Raw genomic sequence first — 26,048 nt, 5'->3', positions numbered from 1 at the left:
GAGTGTAGCCTGGTGCGGGCCTGTGCCTGGAGCAGAGTGTTGTCTGGTGCTGGGTGGTGCCTGGGGCAGAGTGTTGCCTGGTGCGGGGCTGTGCCTGGAGCAGAGTGTTGCCTGGTGTGGGGCTGTGCCTGGAGCAGAGAGTTGCCTGGTGCGGGGATGTGCCTGGAGCAGAGTGTTGCCTGGTGCAAGGCTATGCCTGGAGCAGACGTGTTGCCTGGTGCGGGTCTGTGCCTGGGGCAGAGTGTTGCCTGGTGCGGGGCTGTGCCTGGAGCAGAGTGTTGCCTGGTGTGGGGCTGTGCCTGGAGCAGAGTGTTGCCTGGTGCGGGGCTGTGCCTGGGGCAGAGTGTTGCCTGGTGCGGGGTGGTGTCTGGGAAGAGTGTTGCCTGGTGCGGGCCTGTGCCTGGAGCAGTGTGTTGTCTGGTGCGGGGCTGTGCCTGGAGAAGACGTGTTGCCTGGTGCGGGGCTGTGCCTGGAGCAGAGTGTTGCCTGGTGCGGGGTGGTGCCTGGAGCAGAGTGTTGCCTGGTGCGGGGCTGTGCCTGGAGCAGAGTGTTGCCTGGTGCGGGCCTGTGCCTGGAGCAGAGTGTTGCTTGGTGCGGGGCTGTTCCTGGAGCAGAGTGTTGCTTGGTGCGGGACTGTGCCTGGAGCAGAGTGTGGCCTGGTGCGGGGCGGTGCCTGGGAAGAGTGTAGCCTGGTGCGGGCCTGTGCCTGGAGCAGAGTGTTGTCTGGTGCTGGGTGGTGCCTGGGGCAGAGTGTTGCCTGGTGCGGGGCTGTGCCTGGAGCAGAGTGTTGCTTGGTGTGGGGCTGTGCCTGGAGCAGAGCGTTGTCTGGTGAAGGGCTGTGCCTGGAGCAGAGTGTGGCCTGGTGCGGGGCTGTGCCTGGAGCAGAGTGTTGCCTGGTGCGGGCCTGTGCCTGGAGCAGAGTGTGGCCTGGTGCGGGCCTGTGCCTGGAGCAGAGTGTTGCCTGGTGCGGGGCTGTGCCTGGAGCAGAGTGTTGTCTGGTGTGGGGCTGTGCCTGGAGCAGAGTGTTGCCGGGAGCATGGCTGTGCCTGGAGCAGAGTGTTGCCTGGTGCGGGGCTGTGCCTGGAGCAGAGTGTTGCCTGGTGCGGGGCTGTGCCTGGAGCAGAGTGTTGCCTGGTGCGGGGCTGTGCCTGGAGCAGAGTGTTGCCTGGTGCAGGGCTGTGCCTGGAGCAGAGTGTTGCCTGGTGCGGGGCTGTGCCTGGAGCAGAGTGTTGCCTGGTGCGGGGCTGTGCCTGGAGCAGAGTGTTGCCTGGTGCGGGGCTGTGCCTGGAGCAGAGTGTTGCCTGGTGCGGGGCTGTGACTGGAGCAGAGTGTTGCCTGGTGCGGGCCTGTGCCTGGAGCAGAGTGTTGCCTGGTGCGGGGCTATACCTGGAGCAGAGTGTTGCCTGGTGCTGGGTGGTGCCTGGGGCAGAGTGTTGCTTGGTGCGGGACTGTGCCTGGAGCAGAGTGTGGCCTGGTGCGGGGCGGTGCCTGGGAAGAGTGTAGCCTGGTGCGGGCCTGTGCCTGGAGCAGAGTGTTGTCTGGTGCTGGGTGGTGCCTGGGGCAGAGTGTTGCCTGGTGCGGGGCTGTGCCTGGAGCAGAGTGTTGCTTGGTGTGGGACTGTGCCTGGAGCAGAGCGTTGTCTGGTGCGGGGCTGTGCCTGGAGCAGAGTGTTGCCTGGTGCGGGCCTGTGCCTGGAGCAGAGTGTTGCCTGGTGCGGGGCTGTGCCTGGAGCAGAGTGTTGTCTGGTGCGGGGCTGTGCCTGGAGCAGAGTGTTGCCTGGTGCGGGGTGGTGCCTGGAGCAGAGTGTTGTCTGGTGCGGGGCTGTGCCTGGAGCAGACGTGTTGCCTGGTGCGGGGCTGTGCCTGGAGCAGAGTGCTGCCTGGTGCGGGGTGGTGTCTGGGAAGAGTGTTGCCTGGTGCGGGACTGTGCCTGGAGCAGAGTGTGGCCTGGTGCGGGGCGGTGCCTGGGAAGAGTGTAGCCTGGTGCGGGCCTGTGCCTGGAGCAGAGTGTTGTCTGGTGCTGGGTGGTGCCTGGAGCAGAGTGTTGTCTGGTGCGGGGCTGTGCCTGGAGCAGAGTGTTGCCTGGTGCGGGGCTGTGCCTGGAGCAGAGTGTTGCCTGGTGAAGGGCTGTGCCTGGAGCAGAGTGTGGCCTGGTGCGGGGCTGTGCCTGGAGCAGAGTGTTGCCTGGTGCGGGGCTGTGCCTGGAGCAGAGTGTTGCCTGGTGCGGGGCTGTTCCTGGAGCAGTGTGTTGCCTGGTGCGGGGCTGTTCCTGGAGCAGAGTGTGGCCTGGTGCGGGCCTGTGCCTGGAGCAGAGTGTTGCCTGGTGCGGGGCTGTGCCTGGAGCAGAGTGTAGCCTGGTGTGGGGCTGTGCCTGGGGCAGAGTGTTGCCAGGTGCGGGGCTGTGCCTGGAGCAGAGTGTTGTCTGGTGCGGGCCTGTGCCTGGAGCAGAGTGTTGCCTGGTGCGGGGCGGTGCCTCGGAAGAGTGTAGCCTGGTGCGGGCCTGTGCCTGGAGCAGAGTGTTGCCTGGTGCGGGGCTGTTCCTGGAGCAGAGTGTTGTCTGGTGCGGGGTGGTGCCTGGAGCAGAGTGTGGCCTGGTGCGGGGCGGTGCCTGGGAAGAGTGTAACCTGGTGCGGGCCTGTGCCTGGATCAGAGTGTGGCCTGGTGCGGGGCGGTGCCTGGAGCAGAGTGTAGCCTGGTGCGGGCCTGTGCCTGGAGTAGAGTGTTGCTTGGTGCGGGGCTGTGCCTGGAGCAGAGTGTTGCCTGGTGCGGGGCTGTGCCTGGGGCAGAGTGGTGCCTGGTGCGGGGCTGTGCCTGTGGCAGAGTGTTGCCTGGTGCGGGGCTGTGCCTGGAGCAGAGTGTTGTCTGGTGCGGGGCGGTGCCTGGGAAGAGTGTAGCCTGGTGCGGGCCTGTGCCTGGAGCAGAGTGTTGCTTGGTGCGGGACTGTGCCTGGAGCAGAGTGTTGCTTGGTGCGGGACTGTGCCTGGAGCAGAGCGTTGCCTGGTGCGGGGCTGTGCCTGGAGCAGAGTGTTGCCTGGTGCGGGGCTGTGCCTGGAGCAGAGTGTTGCCTGGTGCGGGGCTGTGCCTGGAGCAGAGTGTTGCCTGGCGCGGGCCTGTGCCTGGAGCAGAGTGTTGCCTGGTGCGGGGCTGTGCCTGGAGCAGAGTGTTGCCTGGTGCGGGCCTGTGCCTGGAGCAGAGTGTTGCCTGGTGCGGGGTGGAGTCTGGGAAGAGTGTTGCCTGGAGCAGGGCTGTGCCTGGAGCAGAGTGTTGCCTGGTGCGGGGCTGTGCCTGGAGCAGAGTGTTGCTTGGTGCGGGACTGTGCCTGGAGCAGAGTGTTGTCTGGTGCGGGGCTGTGCCTGGAGCAGAGTGTTGCCTGGTGCGGGCCTGTGCCTGGAGCAGAGCGTTGTCTGGTGCGGGGCTGTGCCTGGAGCAGAGTGTTGCTTGATGCGGGGCTATACCTGGAGCAGAGTGTTGTCTGGTGCGGGGCTGTGCCTGGAGCAGAGTGTTGCCTGGTGCGGGGCTGTGCCTGGAGCAGAGTGTTGCCTGGTGCGGGGCTGTGCCTGGAGCAGAGTGTTGCCTGGTGCGGGGCTGTGCCTGGAGCAGACGTGTTGCCTGGTGCGGGGCTGTGCCTGGGGCAGAGTGTGGCCTGGTGCGGGGCTGTGCCTGGAGCAGAGTGTTGCCTGGTGCGGGGCTGTGCCTGGAGCAGAGTGTTGCCTGGTGCGGGGCTGTGCCTGGAGCAGAGTGTTGCCTGGTGCGGGCCTGTGCCTGGAGCAGAGTGTTGCCTGGTGCGGGGCTGTGCCTGGAGCAGAGTGTTGCCTGGTGCGGGGCTGTGCCTGGAGCAGAGTGTTGCCTGGTGGCGGGGCTGTGCCTGGAGCAGAGTGTTGCTTGGTGCGGGGCTATACCTGGAGCAGAGTGTTGCCTGGTGCGGGGCTGTGCCTGGAGCAGAGTGTTGCCTGGTGCGGGGCTGTGCCTGTGGCAGAGTGTTGCTTGGTGCGGGGCTATACCTGGAGCAGAGTGTTGCCTGGTGCGGGGCTGTGCCTGTGGCAGAGTGTTGCCTGGTGAAGGGCTGTGCCTGGAGCAGAGTGTTGCCTGGTGCGGGCCTGTGCCTGGAGCAGAGTGTTGCCTGGTGCGGGGCTGTGCCTGGAGCAGAGTGTTGCCTGGTGCGGGCCTGTGCCTGGAGCAGAGTGTTGCCTGGTGCGGGGCTGTGCCTGGAGCAGAGTGTTGCCAGGTGCGGGGCTGTTCCTGGAGCAGAGTGTTGCTTGGTGCGGGACTGTGCCTGGAGCAGAGTGTGGCCTGGTGCGGGGCGGTGCCTGGGAAGAGTGTAGCCTGGTGCGGGCCTGTGCCTGGAGCAGAGTGTTTTCTGGTGCTGGGTGGTGCCTGGGGCAGAGTGTTGCCTGGTGCGGGCCTGTGCCTGGAGCAGAGTGTTTTCTGGTGCTGGGTGGTGCCTGGGGCAGAGTGTTGCTTGGTGTGGGGCTGTGCCTGGAGCAGAGCGTTGTCTGGTGCGGGGCTGTGCCTGGAGCAGAGTGTTGCCTGGTGCGGGGCTGTGCCTGGAGCAGAGTGTTGCCTGGTGCTGGGTGGTGCCTGGAGCAGAGTGTTGCCTGGTGCTGGGTGGTGCCTGGGGCAGAGAGTTGCAATGTGTGGGGTGGTGCCTGGAGCAGAGAGTTGCCTGGTGCGGGGCTGTGCCTGGAGCAGAGTGTTGCCTGGTGCGGGGCTGTGCCTGGAGCAGAGTGTTGCCTGGTGCGGGGCTGTGCCTGGCGCAGAGTGTTGCCTGGTGCGGGGCTGTGCCTGGAGCAGAGTGTTGCCTGGTGCGGGGCTGTGCCTGGAGCAGAGTGTTGCCTGGTGCGGGCCTGTGCCTGGAGCAGAGTGTTGCCTGGTGCGGGGCTGTGCCTGGAGCAGAGTGTTGCCTGGTGCGGGGCTGTGCCTGGAGCAGAGTGTTGCCTGGTGCGGGGCTGTGCCTGGAGCAGAGTGTTGCCTGGTGCGGGGCTGTGCCAGGAGCAGAGTGTTGCCTGGTGTGGGGCTGTGCCTGGAGCAGAGTGTTGCCTGGTGCTGGGTGGTGCCTGGGGCAGAGTGTTGCCTGGTGCGGGCCTGTGCCTGGAGCAGAGTTTTGCCTGATGCGGGGCTGTGCCTGGAGCAGAGTGTTGCCTGTTGCGGGGTGGTGCCTGTGGCAGGGTATTGCTGATGTGGGGTGGTGCCTGGGGCAGGGTATTGCCTGGTGCGGGGTGGTGTCTGGGGCAGGGTATTGCCTGGTGCGGGGTGTGCCTGGGGCAGGGTATTGTCTGTTGCGGAGCGGTGCCTTGGGGCAGGTTGTTGTCTGGTGCGGAGCGGTGCCTGGGGCAGGGTATTGTCTGGTGCGGAGCGGTGCCTGGGGCAGAGTATTGTCTGGTGCGGAGCAGTGTCTGGGGCAGGGTATTGTCTGGTGCGGAGTGGTGTCTGGGGCAGGTTGTTGTCTGGTGCGGAGCGGTGTCTGGGCCAGGTTGTTGTCTGGTGCGGAGCGGTGCCTGGTGCAGGGTATTGTCTGGTGCGGAGCGGTGCCTGGGGCAGGGTATTGTCTGGTGCGGAGCGGTGCCTGGGGCAGGGTATTGTCTGGTGCGGAGCGGTGCCTGGGGCAGGGTATTGTCTGGTGCGGAGCGGTGCCTGGGGCAGGGTATTGTCTGGTGCAGAGCGGTGCCTGGGGCAGGGTATTGTCTGGTGCGGAGCGGTGCCTGGGGCAGGGTATTGTCTGGTGCGGAGCGGTGCCTGGGGCAGGGTATTGTCTGGTGCGGAGCGGTGCCTGGGGCAGGGTATTGTCTGGTGCAGAGCGGTGCCTGGGGCAGGGTATTGTCTGGTGCGGAGCGGTGCCTGGGGCAGGGTATTGTCTGGTGCGGAGCGGTGTCTGGGGCATGGTATTGTCTGGTGCGGAGCGGTGCCTGGTGCAGGATATTGTCTGGTGCGGGGCTGTGCCTGGAGCAGAGTGTTGCCTGGTGTGGGGCTGTGCCTGGAGCAGAGTGTTGCCTGGTACGGGGCTGTGCCTGGAGCAGAGTGTTGCCTGGTGCGGGCCTGTGCCTGGAGCAGAGTGTTGCCTGGTGCGGGGCTGTGCCAGGAGCAGAGTGTGGCCTGGTACGGGGCTGTGCCTGGAGCAGAGTGTTGCCTGGTGGGGGGTGGTGCCTGTGACAGGGTATTGTCTGGTGCGGAGTGGTGTCTGGGGCAGGGTATTGTCTGGTGCGGAGCGGTGCCTGGGGCAGGGTATTATCTGGTGCGGAGTGGTGTCTGCGCCAGGGTGTTGTCTGGTGCGGAGTGGTGTCTGGGGCGGGGTATTGTCTGGTGCGGAGTGGTGTCTGGGCCAGGGTGTTGTCTGGTGCAGAGCGGTGTCTGGGGCAGGGTATTGTCTGTTGCGGAGTGGTGTCTGGGGCAGGGTATTGTCTGTTGCGGAGTGGTGTCTGGGGCAGGGTATTGCCTGTTGCGGAGCGGTGTCTGGGGCAGGGTGTTGTCTGGTGCAGAGCGGTACCTGGGGCAGGGTATTGTCTGGTGCGGAGCGGTGCCTGGGGCAGGGTATTGTCTGGTGCGGAGCGGTGTCTGGGGCATGGTATTGTCTGGTGCGGAGCGGTGTCTGGGGCAGGGTGTTGTCTGGTGCAGAGCGGTACCTGGGGCAGGGTATTGTCTAGTGCGGAGCGGTGTCTGGGGCAGGGTGTTGTCTGGTGCAGAGCGGTACCTGGGGCAGGGTATTGTCTGGTGCGGAGCGGTGCCTGGGGCAGGGTATTGTCTGGTGCGGAGCGGTGTCTGGGGCATGGTATTGTCTGGTGCGGAGCGGTGCCTGGGGCAGGGTATTGTCTGGTGCGGGGCTGTGCCTGGAGCAGAGTGTTGCCTGGTACGGGGCTGTGCCTGGAGCAGAGTGTGGCCTGGTACGGGGCTGTGCCTGGAGCAGAGTGTTGCCTGGTGGGGCGTGGTGCCTGTGACAGGGTATTGTCTGGTGCGGAGTGGTGTCTGGGGCAGGGTATTGTCTGGTGCGGAGTGGTGTCTGGGGCAGGATATTGTCTGGTGCGGAGCGGTGTCTGTGGCAGGGTATTGTCTGGTGCGGAGTGGTGCCTGGGGCAGGGTATTATCTGGTGCGGAGTGGTGTCTGGGGCAGGGTATTGTCTGGTGCGGAGTGGTGTCTGGGCCAGGGTGTTGTCTGGTGCGGAGTGGTGTCTGGGGCAGGGTATTGTCTGGTGCGGAGTGGTGTCTGGGCCAGGGTGTTGTCTGGTGCAGAGCGGTGTCTGGGGCAGGGTATTGTCTGTTGCGGAGTGGTGCCTGGGGCAGGGTATTGTCTGGTGCGGAGCGGTGTCTTGGGCAGGGTATTGTCTGTTGCGGAGCGGTGCCTGGGGAAGGGTATTGTCTGGTGCGGAGCGGTGCCTGGGGCAGGGTATTGTCTGGTGCGGAGCGGTGAATGGGGCAGGGTATTGTCTGGTGCAGAGCGGTACCTGGGGCAGGGTATTGTCTGGTGCGGAGTGGTGTCTGGGGCAGGGTATTGTCTGGTGCGGAGCGGTGCCTGGGGCAGGGTATTGTCTGGTGCGGAGCGGTGCCTGGGGCAGGGTATTGTCTGTTGCGGAGTGGTGCCTGGGGAAGGGTATTGTCTGGTGCGGAGCGGTGCCTGGGGCAGGGTATTGTCTGGTGCGGAGCGGTGCCTGGGGCCGGGTATTGTCTGTTGCGGAGCGGTGCCTGGGGAAGGGTATTGTCTGGTGCGGAGCGGTGCCTTGGGGCAGGGTATTGTCTGGTGCGGAGCGGTGAATGGGGCAGGGTATTGTCTGGTGCAGAGCGGTACCTGGGGCAGGGTATTGTCTGGTGTGGAGCGGTGCATGGGGCAGGATATTGTCTTCTGCGGTGCGGTACCTGGGGCAAGGTATTGCTTGGTGCAGAGCGGTACCTGGGGCAGCGTATTGTCTGGTGCGGAGCGGTGCATGGGGCGGGATATTGTCTGGTGCGGAGCGGTGTCTTGGGCAGGGTATTGTCTGGTGCGGAGCGGTGCCTGGGGCAGGGTATTGTCTGGTGCGGAGCGGTGTCTGGGGCAGGGTATTGTCTGATGCAGAGCGGTGCCTGGGGCAGGGTATTGTCTGGTGCGCAGTGGTGTCTGGGGCAGGGTATTGTCTGGTGCGGAGTGGTGTCTGGGGCAGGGTATTGTCTGATGCAGAGCGGTGCCTGGGGCAGGGTATTGTCTGGTGCGGAGCGGTGCCTGGGGCAGGGTATTGTCTGGTGCGGAGCGGTGCCTGGGGCAGGGTATTGTCTGGTGCGGAGCGGTGCCTGGGGCAGGGTATTGTCTGGTGCGGAGCGGTGCACGGGGCAGGATATTGTCTTCTGCGGAGCGGTACCTGGGGCAGCGTATTGTCTGGTGCGGAGCGGTGCATGGGGCGGGATATTGTCTAGTGCGGAGCGGTGCATGTGGCGGGATATTGTCTGGTGCGGAGCGGTGTCTTGGGCAGGGTATTGTCTGGTGCGGAGCGGTGCCTGGGGCAGGGTATTGTCTGGTGCGGAGCGGTGCCTGGGGCAGGGTATTGTCTGGTGCGGAGTGGTGTCTGGGGCAGGGTCTTGTCTGGTGCGGAGTGGTGTCTGGGGCAGGGTATTGTCTGGTGCGGAGCGGTGCCTGGGGCAGGGTATTGTCTGGTGCGGAGCGGTGCACGGGGCAGGGTATTGTCTGGTGCGGAGCGGTGTCTGGGCCAGGTTGTTGTCTGGTGCGGAGCGGTGCCTGGGGCAGGGTATTGTCTGGTGCGGAGCGGTGCCTGGGGCAGGGTATTGTCTGGTGCAGAGTGGTGCCTGGGGCAGGGTATTGTCTGGTGCGGAGCGGTGCCTGGGGCAGGGTATTGTCTGGTGCGGAGTGGTATCTGGGCCAGGGTGTTGCCTGGGCAGGGCGTTGCTGAGGGCAGAGCGTTGCCTGGTGCTTGGTGGTTCCTCAGATTGGGTGTTGCCTGGTGAGCTCTGGTGTTGAACTCTAATAGCATTGATTTGAGGGACAGATCGATCACTGTATTGCAGAGTATGCTTGTAGATGCTCGATGTTCTCTCAGACTAGCATTTCTCATCAAAGTAATCAAACTCTCAGTCTCGGAATTTTTTTCGCCATTGCTATCTTTAAACCTCATCTCTTGTTTCCTTTCCCATTGCAGCAATGAGTTTGAAGATGGGGACATTGATCATGACATCAGTCTGGCTGACATGTACAGATGGAAGGTATCAGCGTACGCACCCTGCAGTTCCACATGTACCACAGGTGCCTTTGGAAACCCTACAGCCCTTCACTTCTACAAGTACAGGGCCATGAATCTTTTACCCAGGTGGAGGGTGGAGTGGGGTGTGGGTGGGAGGGGTGATATTAAAGCAGTGGGGATTAACACATGGCATTCAAAACGTTTACCCCTTCATGTAGAATGTCATCAAGCCTATGGATCATTAGTCATTATCCATACGTTGGCCCCGATGTTTGATCCGCCAGAGTGATACCAGATCAAAATGTTTTGATTTCTTTTTTTTTTAATTTAGAGTACCCAATTCATTTTTTCCAATTAAGGGGCAATTTAGCGTGGCCAATCCACCTACTTTGCACATCTTTGGGTTGTGGGGGCGAAACCCACACAAACACAGGGAGAATGTGCAAACTCCACATGGAGAGTGACCCAGAGCTGGGATCGAACCTGGGACCTCGGCGCCGTGAGGCAACAGGGCTAACCCACTGCGCCACCGTGCTGCCCATGTTTTGATTTCTTCACTTTCTGTTGGGAGAGACAGTCCATTTTTTTTAACCATTCACCAAGTTGCCAAAATTCCGGAATTTTGCTGGCTCTGCTTGATTGAAACCGCTGACTCGGATCCACTCAGGGAACCTGGGAGCAACCCTAGACTGTGCCCCCTGGCACCCTGAGACTGCCCATGCCATGTTCAGATCTAGGGGTGACCCCATCTCCTTTCTATAAATATCCATTGCTGTCACAAAGGCACTGCACACGAGAGTGCAATGCAGAGGGTACAGAAGGACACGGAGCATGCCATGAAGCTTAGTCCAAGGTCAAGAGCTTTTACATTAATGCCATAGCGCTGAACTGGAACAACTTGAATTAAATCACACAGTTCATGGCCTCTGGGTATTCCAAAGTGCCTCACAGCTGATCAATTGCTTCTGAAGTGTGGTCACTGCTGAAATGTGGCAGCCAGATTTTACTATTGTGGGAACTTTCTATGCATTGAGATAATCACCAGATGATCTGTTTCAGTGTTGTTGATTTGATGGATAAATGTTTGCCAGCACCCTTAAGGCAAGCTCCCCTGACATCTGAATCGTGCAATGGGGTCTTTCTCATCCACCTCCGAGACGAGATGGAACCTCTGTCTGAAAGACAGCACCCCCGGCAGCAAGGCACTCCCCCAGCACTGCATTGACCTGTCAGCCGAAGCTTCCTTCTGAATTTCAGAGATAGCAGAAGGCTGAGGAGAGTGGGAATTAAATTGCACTGGTATCCTGCGTGTGTGCACACTGGTAAGGAAGTGTAAGTCGCTACCATGTGGAGTGGTTGAAATGCCTTCAATGGAAAGCTGGGTAAACATAAGGGAGAAAGGTTATGTTGATCAGGCGAGATGAAATAAGGTGGGAGGAAGCTCATTTGAAGCATAAACATCAACACAGACCAATTTGGGTGGCTGGTCTGTTTCTGTTCTGTTAATTCTCAGTAATATGGTTACATGTATACTGTGATGGGCCAAGTTCTGAACAGCTTTTTCATTTTAGCTCATGTTTAGTCTGAATCAGAGGGAGACAGACGGTGGGTAGTCGCAGTGGCTGCTCAAATGACAAACTGGTCGCTGCCAGCATGTGGCAGAACTGTGGATTGAAATGTGCAGCTCTCCAGTGTATTATACAGGCAGTCAGCAACACACAGAATTCAGGGCAGATGAAACCTGGCTTGAAGCAGAAAAAGATTAATTGTGATTTGCTTCAGTTAACTGTGTCCATGATGGCCAATGAGCACCAGATCAGCCAATCCCTTTCCCCCGCTTTGAATAATTTCCCATCTATTATTGGAGATAAAGAGTTGGATTTTCCTCTTTGGTCCGGGATGCACAAGTCTGGCCATTTCCCGATGCTGCCTTCCCAACTTTACAAAGTTAGCCCATTTACACAGAATCTTGTCTTCCAGAGGTAAGAGTGGGCTGGAATCATGGCTGCCATCCATTTATCCTCTATGCCCACTCATCCAGTATCTAAGTACAAAACTCGCATGCCTTATAATAACACTGGGAAGTCTTTTTTTGAATTTCCTGAACATTTCAATCAGCTAATTAAACTCGTCTAGCAAGAAATATCAAACACATAGCCATGGAAACTCTCTTGAAAAAACACTTAATTCCTATTATCTGCTCATAGATCCGTCAGTCAAACAAAGCACACAGTCCCCTCATGTATAAGTAGCTGCTGCTGAGCTAGATCCATTAGTGGGGCTTGGAGCTCAGTCAAACACCCATAATGGGATTACATTATACAGTTGAATAAACAGACCCTGCACAGTTCAATACAGTAGAATCTTTTAAGGCCCCTAGACCTCGGCAGGCACGGTAGCACAGTGGTTAGCACCGTTGCTTCACAACACCAGGGTCACATCTTCGATTCCCGGCTTGGGTGACTTTCTGTGCGGAGTCTGCACGTTCTTCCCATGTGCGTGGGTTTCCTCCAGGTGCTCCGGTTTCGTTCCACAGGTCCCGAAAGACGTGCTGTTAGGTGAATTGGACATTCTGAATTCTCCCTCTGTGTGCCCAAACAGGTGCCAGAATGTGGCGACTAGGGGCTTTTCACAGTAACTTCATTGCAGTGTTAATGTAAGCCTACTTGTGACAATAAAGATTATTATTATTAGAGCCCTCTGCTCCTTCCTTTTTTCAAAGGCGGAATGGTGTTTCAGTCAGGGAAGTCTGGCAACTGTTTTTTTAAAGTCTGAAGATCTCTGGATTTTCAATCATTATAATGAACCAGTGTCCGTATGAGCCATTTCAATCCGATTTCCAATAACTTTGAATGCATAAGAACACTTTATCCAACATATAATGTACTTTAATGCAAATGTACACTACACAATGCTGGCCAAGTTAATAGTCACTTAACTTTTATGGTCATAGCCCTAGAATCACTGCATTCAAGATGTACTTAAATCATCACAGGCCACTTTGATATGATATTTGACGTTGGCAACAACTTTTAAAACTTACTTGCCAAAAGATCCTGACTCCACAGCAGGCAAGGTTTGCAAATTGATTTACCTGATGTGGCTCCCACATGTTTCAGGAATCCACCTGCCTTGATTATAATACGGATGTCAGGACAATTAGAATTTGCAGCAGGCATTTAAATGTCAATCCCAACATCACTTTATATGAGTGTATTTATATACCTTTATATACACTTTATATACCTGTATAGAACCTTAGTTAGGCCACACTTGGAGTATAGTGTTCAATTCTGGTCGCCACACTATCAGAAGGATGCGGAGACTTTAGAGAGGGTGCAGAAGAGATTTACCAGAATGTTGCCTGGTATGGAGGGCATTAGCTATGAGGAGCGGTTGAATAAACTCGGTTTGTTCTCACTGGAACGAAGGAGGTTGAGGGGCGACCTGATAGAGGTCTACAAAATTATGAGGGGCATAGACAGAGTGGATAGTCAGAGGCTTTTCCCTGGGGTAGAGGGGTCAATTACTAGGGGGCATAGGTTTAAGGTGAGAGGGGCAAGGTTTAGAGTAGATGTACGAGGCACGTTTTTTACACAGAGGGTAGTGGGTGCCTGGAACTCGCTACCGGAGGAGGTGGTGGAAGCAGGGACGATAGTGACATTTAAGGGGCATCTTGACAAATACATGAATAGGATGGGAATAGAGGGATACGGACCCAGGAAGTGTAGAAGATTGTAGTTTAGTCGGGCAGCATGGTCGGCACGGGCTTGGAGGGCCGAAGGGCCTGTTCCTGTGCTGTACATTTCTTTGTTCTTTGTTCTTTGAGTGTTGGACTGTGACACTCCTCGCTTCCCATCCTGGCTAAAATCGGGTCCATCGGGAATGGGCAGATAAGTTTAAAATTAGGGCTACACGTTTCTCCAGCTTGGGGGCCCGACTGATGCAGGTCTGCTCAGAGTTAGGTGGGGAAAATCTGGCCCTAAGGTTTTTGATGAAGGATCGTCAAGAAACTGGCACAATTGGAATCTCAATCATCTTGACTATCAGACCAGATGTGCCTGGCTACTTGAATGAGAATTCCATGGGTTTTATGTGTACGTGTGGAAAAGGAAGTCACCATTGGACAGAAACCCTGGAAATGTCTTGACCACCTCCATTAATTCGGGCAGGTTACTTGCACGGCATGGTGGCAGAATGGTTAGAACTGATGCCTCACAGCGCCAGGGACCCGGGTTCAATTCCGGCCTTGGTGACTCTCTGTGTGGAGTTTGCACTTTCTCCCCGTGTCTGCGTGGGTTTCCTCCGGGTGCTCCAGTTTCCTCCCACAGTCCAAAGATGTACAGGTTAGGTGGATTGGCTATGCTAAGTTGTGCCTTAGTTTCCAGGGATGTGTAGGTGTAGCTGCGGGGTTATGGGCATAGGGCGGGGTGGGTGGGGGGAGCCAGGTGTCTCAAGCACTTCCAGCCAAATAAGTACTTTTCAGTGTAGTCACTCTTGTAATGTGGGAATTGTGGCAACTGCTTTGTGCACAGCAATCTCCCACAAACAGCATTGTGCTAAATGCTCATCTAACTGTGTTTCCTACAAACTAGAGCTCAGCCTAATCGTACCTTCCAAGAACCAGAGCCAAGGCCAATTAATTATAACACCAACCAGAGCCCAGAATAACTGTACTTTTCACTAACTAGATAATCTGTTTTAAGCAATGTTGGTTAAGAGATAAATATGAGCCAGGACACCAGCAAGTGCTCCTCTTCTTTGAAAAAGTGCCATAGGATTTAATATCCTCCTCAGTTTTATTTCTCAAGGTGGCATCCCAGACAGTGCAGCACCCCTTTCGTACTGCACTGGGTGCCAGCCTGGATTTGCTGCACAAATATCTGGAGTGGGACTTGAGCCCGTAACATTTGACTTTGAGGCAAGAGGGCTCCCCGCTGAGCCATGGCTCTCATCAGAAACAAGTTCTTAATATAATTGGTACAAGTCTGATGAAACAATATCTAGTGAACTGTAATCCTCTCCCTCCCTACAGGCATTACCACTTCTTATGCTATGTGTGTCAGGTACGATGGAGTGGAGGTGGATGAGTCACACTGTGATGCAGTTACCAGGCCCGAGCCAACGCATGAATTTTGTACAGGAAGGGAATGCCCTCCCAGGTAAGTGAGCTGGATGACTTTTCAAGTATGGTGTAGATATTGTCTTTAAAGGCATAGACCCCCTGCTCAGTCTATTGGTCTGAAACCTCCGCCTGTTTCCGCATGAATTTAAAAAATAAGAGCAGGAGTTGGTCCATGGCTCATCAAGCCTGCTCTGCCATTCAATACGATATATATGAAACAGGAGCTGAAGTAGGCCATTCGGACCTTTGAGCCTGCTCTGCCATTTAGGAAGATCATGATGGATCAGTTTGTGGTTCGAGTTCTACGTTCCCAGCTACCCCCGTAAACCTTTGATTCCCTTGCCCAACAAGAATCATGGGCGTCATTCTCCGACCCCCCGCCGGGTTGGAGAATCGCCGGGGGCTGCCGTGAATCCCGCCCCCGCCGGTTGCCGAAGTCTCCGGCACCGGATATTCGGCGGGGGCGGGAATCGGGCCGCGCCGGTTGGCGGGCCCCCCCCCGCTCGATTGTCCGGCCCGGATGGGCCGAAGTCCTGCCGATAAATTGCCTGTCCCGCCGGTGTGGATTAAACCATCTTTTGAACAGCGGAACAAGGCGAGGGTGCGGGGCGATCTGAACCCGGGGGTGCCCCCATGGTGGCCTGGCCCGCGACCGGGGCCCACCGACCCGCGGGCGGGCCTGTGCCGTGGGGGCACTCTTTCCCTTCCGCCTCCGCCACGGTCTCCACCATGGCGGAGGCGGAAGAGACTCCCTCCACTGCGCATGCGTGGGAAACTGTCAGCGGCCGCTGATGCTCCCGCGCATGCGCCGCCCGGGGATGTCATTTCTGCGCCAGCTGGCGGGGCAACAAAGGCCGTTTCCGCCAGCTGGCGGGGCAGAAATTCCTCCGGCGCCGGCCTAGCCCCTCAATGTTGGGGCTCGGCCCCCAAAGATGCGGAGCATTCCGGACCTTTGGGGTGGCGCGATGCCCGTCTGATTGGCGCTGTTTTGGGCGCCAGTCGGCGGACATCGCGCCATTTCGGGAGAATTTCGCCCAAGACGTTAACTTCACCGTACCGTTTTATTCCCATTTTCCTTAATTTCCTCAGTGGCCAAAATCTCAGTCCAAAATGAATTCATTCACTGAGCATCCACCGTCTTTGAGATAGAGACCTCCACAATTTGGTCACCTTCTGAGTGAAAACAATTCTCACCTCCGTCCTGAATGGCTGACATCTGGGGCGAAATTCTCCCCCAACGGCGCGATGTCCGCCGACTGGCGCCAAACAGGGCGCCAATCAGACGGGCATCGCGCCGGACCAAAGGTGCGGAATGCTCCGCATCTTTGGCGGCCTAGCCCCAACATTGAGGGGCTAGGCCGACGCCGGAGGGATTTCCGCCCCGCCAGCTGGCGGAAATGGCGTTTGTTGCCCCGCCAGCTGGCGCGGAAATGCGGCGCATGCGCGGGAGCGTCAGTGGCCGCTGACAGTTTCCCGGCGCTTGCGCGGGAGCGTCAGAGGCCGCTGTCACTTTCCCGCGCATGCGCAGTGGGGCGAGTCTCTTCCGCCTCCGCCATGGTGGAGGCCGTAGCGGAGGCGTAAGGGAAAGAGTGCCCCCACGGCACAGGCCCGCCCGCGGATCGATGGGCCCCGATCGCGGGCCAGGCCATCGTGGGGGCACCCCCCCGAGGTCAGATCGCCCCGCGCCCCCCCCAGGACCCCGGAGCCCGCCCACGCCGCCTGGTCCCGCCGGTAAATACCAGGTTTGATTTACACCGGCGGGACAGGCAATTTCTGGGCGGGACTTCTGCCCATCCGGGCCGGAGAATCCAGCGGGGGGTCCCGCCAACCGGCGCGGCCCGATTCCCGCCCCCGCCCAATCTCCGGTACCGGAGACTTCGGCGGGGGCGGGATTCACGGCGGCCTACGGCCATTCTCCGACCCGGCGGGGGGTCGGAGAATGACGCCCCTTATCCTGAGACTGTGACCTCGAGGTCTGGACTCTCCATCTGGGGGGAAAAGCCTCTCAGCATCTAATCTGTTGAGTCACTAAGAATTTTACAAGTTTCAGTAATATCGCCTCTCGTTCTTCGAAATTCCAGAGAAGGTATTAAAGTGCTATGGATGCAGGAGATGTGAAATCAAAACAGAAACTCTTGGAAATACACTGCGGTTAGGCAGCATCAGTGGAGGAAGAAGTTGAGTTCAGGGCTGGAATTCTCCAGTCATTGCGATTCAATCTTCTCGCCGACAGCACCCCCCCGCCAGCAGGTTTCACGGCAACGTGGGAGGGTTACAATGGAAAATCCCATTGGCAGTTGGCGGAAGATAGAATCCCGCTGCCAGCGAATAGCGTGTGGCCGGGAAACAGGCAGCTGACGGACCGGAATCCCACCCAATGCCTCCGGTCAATGATCTTTCGTCAGAACCCAGAAAATATCAACCCATTCCACTCAGTCGCTCCTCCTGGGCTGTCCCTTTAATTCCAGAAATGAATCTAGGGAATCTTGGTGAATCTCCTCTAAGGCAAGTACATCCCGACTTGAGACAAAACTGCACACCATTTCCCGATATAATTCCAGCAAAATGTCCTTACTTTTACACTCTAAACCCTGGAGAATAAAGGTGAACATAATATTTCCCTTCCCAATTGCTTCATAGAACTGCATGTTAGCTTTCTGTGATTCATGTACAAGGACCCCAGAAATCCCTGAATACCAACATTTACCAGTGCCTCACTTTACAAAAAAAGTTATTTTCCATTCTCTTTACCAAAGTGGATAATTTAGTACTTGCCCACATTGCACTCCCTCTGCCACCTTCTTGCCCAATCACTTAACCTGCCTGTGTCCCTTTTCAGCCTCTTTGTGTCCTCTTCACAGCTTACTTTGCCACTTCGCCTCTATCATCAGCAAATTTAGATATATTATTCAACTCCCCTTATCTTAGTCACTCACATAAATTGTAAATGGTTGAGGCTCAAACACTGATCCTTGCAGAATCCCACTGCTTACACCCTGGGGTCCCAAAAATGATCCTCGTATTGCTACTCTGTTTATTATCCATTAACCAGCTTTCAATCCATGCCAATACACGATACTTCCCAATCCTATGAGCCCCACATTTCCGAACAAACTCTTGTGTGGCACCTTATTGAACATCTTCTGAAAATCTAAATATACTACATTAGGTCCCCCTCATCTCGGCTGCTCTTTGTACTCTCAAAAATGGGTAATAGATTTGTCAAACACAATTAATTCCCCTATCATAAAATTAAGATGACTTTGCCTAATCATACTGTAATTTTAAGTGCCATGTTACCACATCCTTAATAATCAATTCTAGTATTTTCCCTACTACCTATACCAGGCTAACTAGTTTATAGTTTCCTGTTGTCTCTTACCTTATTTTGAACAGCGATGTTGCATTTGTTACATTCAATCCATGATTATGGAATCTCAGTAATTCCGGAAGATCAAGACCAATGCATCCACCATTGTGCAAACACATCTTTCAAAACTGTAGGGTGTAAACCATCAGGTCCCAGTGAATATGTTGGCTTTTAGCCTCACTAATTTTTCTAATACTTTTCCGGACCAATATTAATTACTTTAAGCTCTTCGTTCTCATTAGACTCTTGACTTCACCACAAGATCTGGGATTTTCCTTAGAATCATAGAGTCATAGATGTTTACAGCATGGAAACAGGCCCATCGTCCCAGCTTGTCCATGCCGCCCAGTTTCTATCACAAATCTGGCCTCACTTGTCTGCATTTGGCCCATTTCCCTCTATACCCACCTTGCCCATGTAATTGTCTAACTGCTTTTTAATGGACAAAATTGTACCTGCCTCTACCACTGCCTCTGGCACCCTGTTCCAGATGCTCACCACTCTCTGTGTGAAGAAATTTCCCCTCTGGTCTCTTTTGTATCTCTCGCCTCTCACCCTAAACCTAGTTCTAGACTCCTCGACCTTTGGGAAAAGATGTCGACTATCTACCTTATGTCTTTAAGTGTGATGACAGGCACACAATACTGTTTAACCTCAGAACCATTTCCTTATTCTTAATTACAATTTCTCCTGGCTCTGACCCACAAGGAACGCACATTCATATTTTACTAATCCCTTTCTTATTACATACTTGTCGACATTATTATATTTTGGGCTAGTTTACACTCATTTTCAATTTTCTCTCTCTTTATCAATTTCCTGGTGATCATTTGCTGATTTTTATATGCCTCCCTTCAATCCTTGGGCTTATTAATCTTTTTGACAACATTTTAAGCCTTCTCTTTTCATCTGGTCCTGCTGTTAACTTTGCTTACTCATGACTGGACCATTTCACCAGTGGAGCTTTCCTCAAAGGAATACTAATTTCTTGAGAATTATGGATTAATTTTTAAATATTTGCCATTGTTTATCTACAGTCATATTGCTGCTCACTACTAAATCAATGCCTCCCAAACTAGTTTGTAATATGATTGCATTTTAACATATGAAAATTAACATGACCCCAACAGAAACAAATCGGCAATAAAGCTGTTTATATATATGTTGGAGAAGAGATCAGACGTGGGAGGAGGGGTGGGAAATATATCAGCATATAACAATTAAAGTTGTGTATTGTAGATCAGTATATAATAATGCATCATATAAATATGAAAATAAGTGTTTTTATCAAAGTTTGTACATTTTATACAGTGTACACTTGTTAAGGCTCAGCACATCCCCATCACCAGAAGTCTTAAAGCAATTTGTTGTAGATTTTAGCCAAGCTCTCCATAATCTCGAGTGACAGGAGACAAGCCCGTCAGGCCGATTGTGATGAGCCACCTTTTCCCAGGGTGGCACGGTAGCACAGTGGTTAGCACAGTTGCCTCACAAATCCAGGGGCCCGGGTTTGATTCCCAGCTTAGGTCATTGTCTGTGCGGAGTCTGCATTTCTTCCCGTGTCTGCGAGGGTTTGCTCTGGTTTCCTCCCACAAGTCCTGAAAGAAATGCTTGTTAGGTGAATTCTCCCTCAGTGTACCCAAACAGGTGCCGGAGTGTGGTGACGAGGGGATTTTCATAGTGTTAATGTAAGCCTACGTATCACACTAATAACCATTATTATTTCTCCACCACAAACACAAGTCCTTCTTTCCAACCGCCCACAAATTCCCACACACACCATCCCCTCTTCCGCCACCCCCTCTCTCACTCAGCAGCCCTTCTTCTCAAGCCCCCTTCCCCCCACACAGTGAAAAGCCCATCTTTTCAAACCCCCTCCCTACCCCCACACTCACCAGCTCCTCTCCACCCAACCCCCTGTTTGGCCTAGCTACCAATACCTGTGAAGCATAGATGTCAGCCTGGAGTAAGGAACCTGTACACCAGAAATGACAAACAGCAGCAGAAACACAGTAAAGTTTGAAGCCACCACTCGTCTTCCCAGCTCAGATGCCTGACCTCCACAGTCAGTGGCTGGGTTTTACTTGTAGGCTTCTAACTGCGCCAGGTCAGTGCACAAATATCCCGAGCCCCCTTGAACCCACTACTGGAAGTGTTTTCTGAAGATAAAGAGCACTTTGTCTCACTGTCCACCCCTATACTGTTGGTGGAATTGACCCAGTGGGTCCTGGGTTGTCCCATCTGAGCCTCCAGACTGGGACATATGGGGTTGGATTCTCTGGTTGCCGACGCTGAAATCGCGTACGATTTTCTGACCAAATCGGGGGCGGCGCCGCTTTCACGATGCTCCGCCCCCTCCAAAGCGGCCTACTCACACCACGTATCAACGGCCTCAGGACATTGCCTGAGGCCCACCCCCCGATGCACCGCCCCCAACCGGCCGAGTTCCCGACGGCATCAGTCGTGTGTGGTCTCAGCTGTCGGAAACTCGGCATGGCGGCTGTGGATTCAGTCCAGTGCCGCCGCAGTCAGGGAAGGGCCGATCCGCAGGCAGGGGGGGGACTTCATCAAGGGCTGGGGGCACTGTGGGTGGGGGGGGGGTGGTTGATTCGGGGCGCGCGAGCCGGCCGAAGGGGGGACTATTTTGCGGGCCAAGTCCGTGTGCATGCGTGACCATGGACTCGCCAATTCTCCGGGCCGTACCAGGCGCTCTGCGCTGGTTTCCTGTTAGCCCCCAGCCAAAAGGGGTATCGTTGGCCCTTTTACGCCATTTGTTCTAGCGCAAAACGCCACCATTTCCACGCTAGTATGGGGCACAGCCCCAGAATCGGAGAATCCAGCCCATGATCTCTGCTGCGGCCTTTATTGCGGCTTGAAGAAGCTCACATCCCCAAATGTGCCCCCTGTGACATCATTTCGAGCCACGACTCTCAGTTTGGGAATTCCTGCATGAGATCAAACTTTACCTATTTGTGCCGTTCATTCAATTATTACAAACTCTTTGTGCATTTCGATAAGGCACCTCTAATATTAACTTATTGCAATTTTTTCTGAATGTTCTTTTTGTCATTCGTTTATGAGTTGTGAGCATTGCTGGCAAGGCAGCCATTTATTTCCCACCCCTAATTGCCTTGAGAAGTTTTGTCATTGTTAAACTCTGTTCCTTCCTGATGCAATCTGGTTGACAGTCTCGAATTTTCTCTTGAGGTTTAAGAGTTTTTCCTTCCCTGATCCTTCTCCTCCCTTATTGTTTAAAGCCCTATCGACTATCCCAGTTAATTACCAGTGCATTGGCCTCAGAGTGGTGTATGTGGAGATTGTCCCAATGTAGCATCTCCCTTTCCCCCAGTACTGGTGCTAGTGCTGCATAAATGCAAACACCTGCTTGTCTTCAATCTTTCAGCCTCTTCAAACCTCTAATCTGTTTGTGCCAATGCCAATTTTTGCATGGTGCAGGTAGTTATCCACAAATTGTTACCTTTGAAGTTCTGCTCTTTAATTTGTACCTATGCGTCTAAAGCCTCCTCAGCAACTCCTCAATCCGAGTTCTACCAAGCCATTGCTTGCTATGTGGAAGCAACTGGATCCTCCTTCTCCTGGTTTTTTGCCAGCACGAGGTGATGTCCTTAATGATGACACCAGGAAGTCAACATGGCCTTCGGGACTCTGGGTGATGACTGAAGAGAACAGCATCCATTCACCCTTCATCCACACTATTCACAAATACATGTCAGTCGACAGCAAAGGCTGAGGCTCCTCTGCCACCACATAGCACCATAGAATTCCTTCAGTGCAGAAGGAGGCCATTTGGCCCATTAAGTCTGCACTGACCCTCTGAAAGTGCACTCTACGCAAGCCCGCTCCCCCGCCCTATCGCCGTAACCCCACCTAACCTGTACATCTTTGGATACTAAGGGGCAATTTTAGCATGGCCAATAAAGCTAACCTGCACATTATTGGACTGTGGGAGGAAACCGAGTACCCGGAGGAAACCCACACGGGCACAGGGAGAAAATACAAACTCCAAATCAATCCTGAGTCCCTGGCGCTGTAAGGCAGCAGTGCCACCGTGATCTTTTTGTTTAATAGTTGTTAGAATGCAGATACCTTGAGCCTGTGCATTCAGGGGGGCTGCAGACCTTTAATCAGTAACAACTGTAAACATGTCTAGTCAAATGGCTGTGAAATGCGACAAGCGGATAATCTCATTAAGTGGCCATTGATGATGAATAAACAGCAAGGAAGCACAAACAAGTCTGCAGCCCCCCTGAATGCACAGGCTCAAGGTACCATCATGACAGGGCAGTTAGGTAATTATTGGCCAGTCAGGTGGACAAAAACAGGGTATTACCTAATATGGCACAGCCAAGCTGGGAACAATGTATCAAATAAAAATGTGTAAGGCACTAAAGGTGCATCACCATCAAGAAGAAAAGACATAAGATAAACTTCAATCATGAGACAAGGCGACCCAGTCAATGGGAGACTGAAAGCATAAAACTATAGGCCAGTTAGTCTCATGTCTGTCATTAGGAAAATGCTCCAATCCATCAATAGAGGTAGTAGCAGGGCATTTCGAAAACCATTACAATGAAGAGTCAACATGATTTTGTGTAAGGGAAATTGTTGCTGCCCTCTACTGGTGTCAACTGATGAAATAGATAAATCATGTACTCAATACAAGCTTGATTTTAATACAGCTTTCTTTAACTCACTTTGGTTGTGTGCTTATCTGAACAGTTACATAAGTTTCAAGACTCTCAACTTGAATTCAAAATACTACCTGATAGAGAACTGGCCAGGCTCTGGAGGGTGTGCACTACTCTGAGTTTCCAAACTCAGGTCCTGTCTTGCGAATGTTTATCCCAGGATTATCACTGCTGAAATCATGGAAGTTCCTGCATTTTATAAGGTCTTAGTTTATAGTTAATTCATTTTTTTTAGAAAAATATTTTTATTAAAACATTTTTCTTTGATAATAAACACATTAACATCAAACAGCCCAACAAGCAGCTCATACATAGTACAGTGTCATTATAATATATAGAAAAAAAACAAAAGAGACCCACAACTCACCATATGACTTCCAACAGCCAATTAAAAATAATCTATCCCCATCAGTAATACTAACTGCCCCTCTCCCCCCCCAACAGCTGATGTTGACTAATTCTTTACAGTGTGAGATGAATGGCTGCCACCTCAGATGGAAGCTCTCCACTGATCCCTTAACGGTGTACTTGACCTTTTCCAAATATAGAAATTCCATGAGGTCACCCAAACAGGTTGATGCACTAGGCGGAGCGGACGATCTCCATTCCAACAGAACTCTGTGGGCACGGCCGGAACATAAGGGTGCGAATAGCAGGCCCATGAGAGCACCACTCACACCTCCTCCACTTCAACAAAGAACCCATTCGTCCTAGCCTCAGTTAGGTGAGCCGTATGTACCATTTTAAGCTGAATCACGCTTGGCTGCGCAGAGGAGGAGGCGGAATTCTCCCGACAATGGGCCTCATTCCACACATCCTCATCCAGAATGGGTCCCAGCTCCCCCTCCCACTTCGCCCTCAGCCGCTCCAGCAGAGCAGCTTCCATTGACATGATCTGAATATGAATGTTTGAAATGCTCCCCCCCCCCCGTCCATCAGCCCCCCCACCACACCATGCCAATAATAGAATTCTCCCCAGCATGGAGCATTATGGCGCGAAGGGAAATGTAGAACAAGCCTTATGGATAAAATCACGTAACTGATAATATCAAAACAAATGCCCCTGACATTTGTAATTTCGCCAAGAACTCCTCCTAACTGGCAAACCGCCTCTCCATGACCAGGGGCGACATTCTCCGACCCCCCGCCGGGTCGGAGAATCGCCGGGGGCTGGCGTGAATCCCGCCCCCACCGGTTGCCGAAGTCTCCGGCACCGGATATTCGGCGGGGGCGGGAATCGCGCCGCGCCGGTTGGCGGGCCCCCCCGCTCGATTGTCCGGCCCGGATGGGCCGAAGTCCCGCCGATAAATTGCCTGTCCCGCCGGCGTAAATTAAATCACCTAACTTACCGGCGGGACAAGGCAGCGTGGGCGGGCTCCGGGGTCCTGGGGGGGGGGCGCGGGGCGATCTGACCCCGGGGGGTGCCCCCACGGTGGCCTGGCCCGCGTTCGGGGCCCACCGATCCGCGGGCGGGCCTGTGCCATGGGGGCACTCTTTCCCTTCCGCCTCCGCCACGGTCTCCACCATGGCGGAGGTGGAAGAGACTCCCTCCACTGCGCATGCGCGGGAAACTGTCAGCGGCCGCTGACGCTCCCGCGCATGCGCCGCCCGGAGATGTCATTTCCGCGCCAGCTGGCGGGGCAACAAAGGCCGTTTCCGCCAGCTGGCGGGGCGGAAATTCCTCCGGCGTCGGCCTAGCCCCTCAATGTTGGGGCTCGGCCCCCAAAGTTGCGGAGCATTCCGCACCTTTGGGGCGGCGCGATACCCGTCTGATTGGCGCCGTTTTGGGCGCCAGTCGGCGGACATCGCGCCGTTTCTGGAGAATTTCGCCCCAGATCCCTAAATCACTCCAAGCCATTTCCTTCCCACCACTTAAACGTTGCATCCAAACCCAACAACACAAACAACTACCGCATATGGGGACCAGCAATGATATGGCACTCAGCTTGTAATGCTGCCTAAACTGCTTGTGGAGTTTGCACATTCTCCCCGTGTCTGCATGGGTCTCACCCCCACAACCCAAAGATATGCAGGGTAGGTGGATTGGCCACACTAAATTGCCCCTTAATTGTAAAAATATAATTGGGTATTCTAAATTTATTTTTAAAAAAAGGAATGCACATGTTGGCCTTTTTTGCAAGGGGGTTATTCTGGGGCGGAATTCTCCCACCACCCGCCGGGTCGGAGAATCGGCATGGCGCTGCGCGAATCGCGCCACGCCGCCCCGACGTCAGTACGCAATTCTCTGCAATGCGGAGAATCGTCGTCGGCGTATGCGCCGACTCTCCAGCACGGGCCGGCGTGCCGATTCTCCGGGCCGGATGAGCCGAGTGGCCGTCAACAAAAAGCCGAGTCCCGCCGGCGCCGTTCTAACCTGCTCTGAGCCGGCGGGACCTCGGCGTTGAAGGGTCTGGGTGCGGCCTCTGGGGGGGGGGGGCGGAGGGCCTTCGTAGTGGCCTGGTCCGCGATCGGGGCCCACCAATCGGTGGGCTGGCCTCTCTATCACCCGGCCTCCTTTCCTCCGCGGTGACTCCTGTATCCCTGCGCCATTTGGCGTCTGGGCCGCCGCGGGGAAGAAGGCCACTGCGCATGCGCTAGTTGGCGCGTGCGCGGACCCCGCAGCGCTAGGTTCAGGCCGGGATCGGCAGCAGGGGTGGCGGAGGCCTCTCCAGCGCCGTGCTAGCCCCCTGTGGGCCGCAGAATGGGATCCCGGAACGGGCGCTGACGCCGGAGTAAAACACTCCCGTTTTTACTCCGGCATCGGCACTTAGCCGCCTGTGGGGAGAACCCCGCCCATAGTGTTTCAAAGTCTTGCTACAACTGTACAAAACATTGGTTAGAACACACCTGGAATACTGTGTACGGTTTTGGTCTCCTTACTTAATTACATTGGAAGCAGTTCAGAGAAGGTTCATGCAGCTGATTCCTAGGATCAAGGGCTTGTCTGATGAAGAAAGTTTGAGCAGATTGGGCCCATTGGTGTTCACAGGGTGAGGTAATCTTATCGAAATATATGAGATTCTGAGGATGCTTGACAGGGTCGTCGTTGAGTGGGTGTTTATGCTTGTTAAAGTATCTACAACTAGAGAGCATAGTTTAAAAATAAGGGGTCTGCCATTGAAGATGAAAATGAGACGGAATTTGTTCTCTCAGAGGTTCATTACTCTTTGATCCACTGGGGAGTCGAGAGTTATGGAAGACAGGCACGAAAGTGGAGAAAGGCTACAATTAGACCAACCATGATCTTACTGAATGGCAGAGCAGGTTGATGGGCCGAAAGGCCTGCTCCTATTTCTTATGATCTTATGAAAAGGCTGTTGAATCAGCTGGGGTGGTTGGAGGTAGAAGGTAAATGAGGAAAAACGTGTGATAAAGGCAAAGACAGAAAGAGACATCTTCAATTATTCCCAACACTCCTCCCCTTCCCATGGTAGCTTTTCATCAAGTGCAAGAGATTAGACACCTGCCATTTTACCTTCTCACTTCTCACCATCTGAGGCCCAAACACTCCTTGCAGTTCAGACTGCAATTTACTTGTATTTCTGTCAATTGTATACTTGCTACGCACAATGCAATCTCCTCCACATTAGGGAGATCAAACGCAAATTGGGCAATAGAATCATAGCATCGGCCCAGCGGGTCTGCACCGATTGGAAGAGCATCCTGCCTAAGCCCATTCCCCTGCTCTATCCC

At 54.8% G+C, this 26,048-nt stretch overlaps 1 protein-coding gene across 2 annotated transcripts in view; it reads left to right on the top strand.

Moving 5' to 3' along the window:
• Window positions 1–26,048, top strand: part of LOC140426623 (ADAMTS-like protein 2) — a 271,271-nt gene that overhangs the window by 136,462 nt on the left and 108,761 nt on the right. For both annotated transcript variants that reach the window (XM_072511624.1, XM_072511625.1), the window contains 2 exons: window positions 9,110–9,213; window positions 14,187–14,313. In XM_072511624.1, coding sequence (XP_072367725.1) covers window positions 9,110–9,213; window positions 14,187–14,313 — 231 coding nt within the window. The remainder of the gene's footprint in view (window positions 1–9,109; window positions 9,214–14,186; window positions 14,314–26,048) is intronic.

This window comes from Scyliorhinus torazame, chromosome 7, assembly GCF_047496885.1.
Source record: "Scyliorhinus torazame isolate Kashiwa2021f chromosome 7, sScyTor2.1, whole genome shotgun sequence".
Lineage (NCBI taxonomy): Eukaryota > Metazoa > Chordata > Chondrichthyes > Carcharhiniformes > Scyliorhinidae > Scyliorhinus > Scyliorhinus torazame.
The sequence above is the reverse complement of the archived record's forward strand: the minus strand, read 5'-3'. Positions and strand labels throughout refer to the sequence as shown.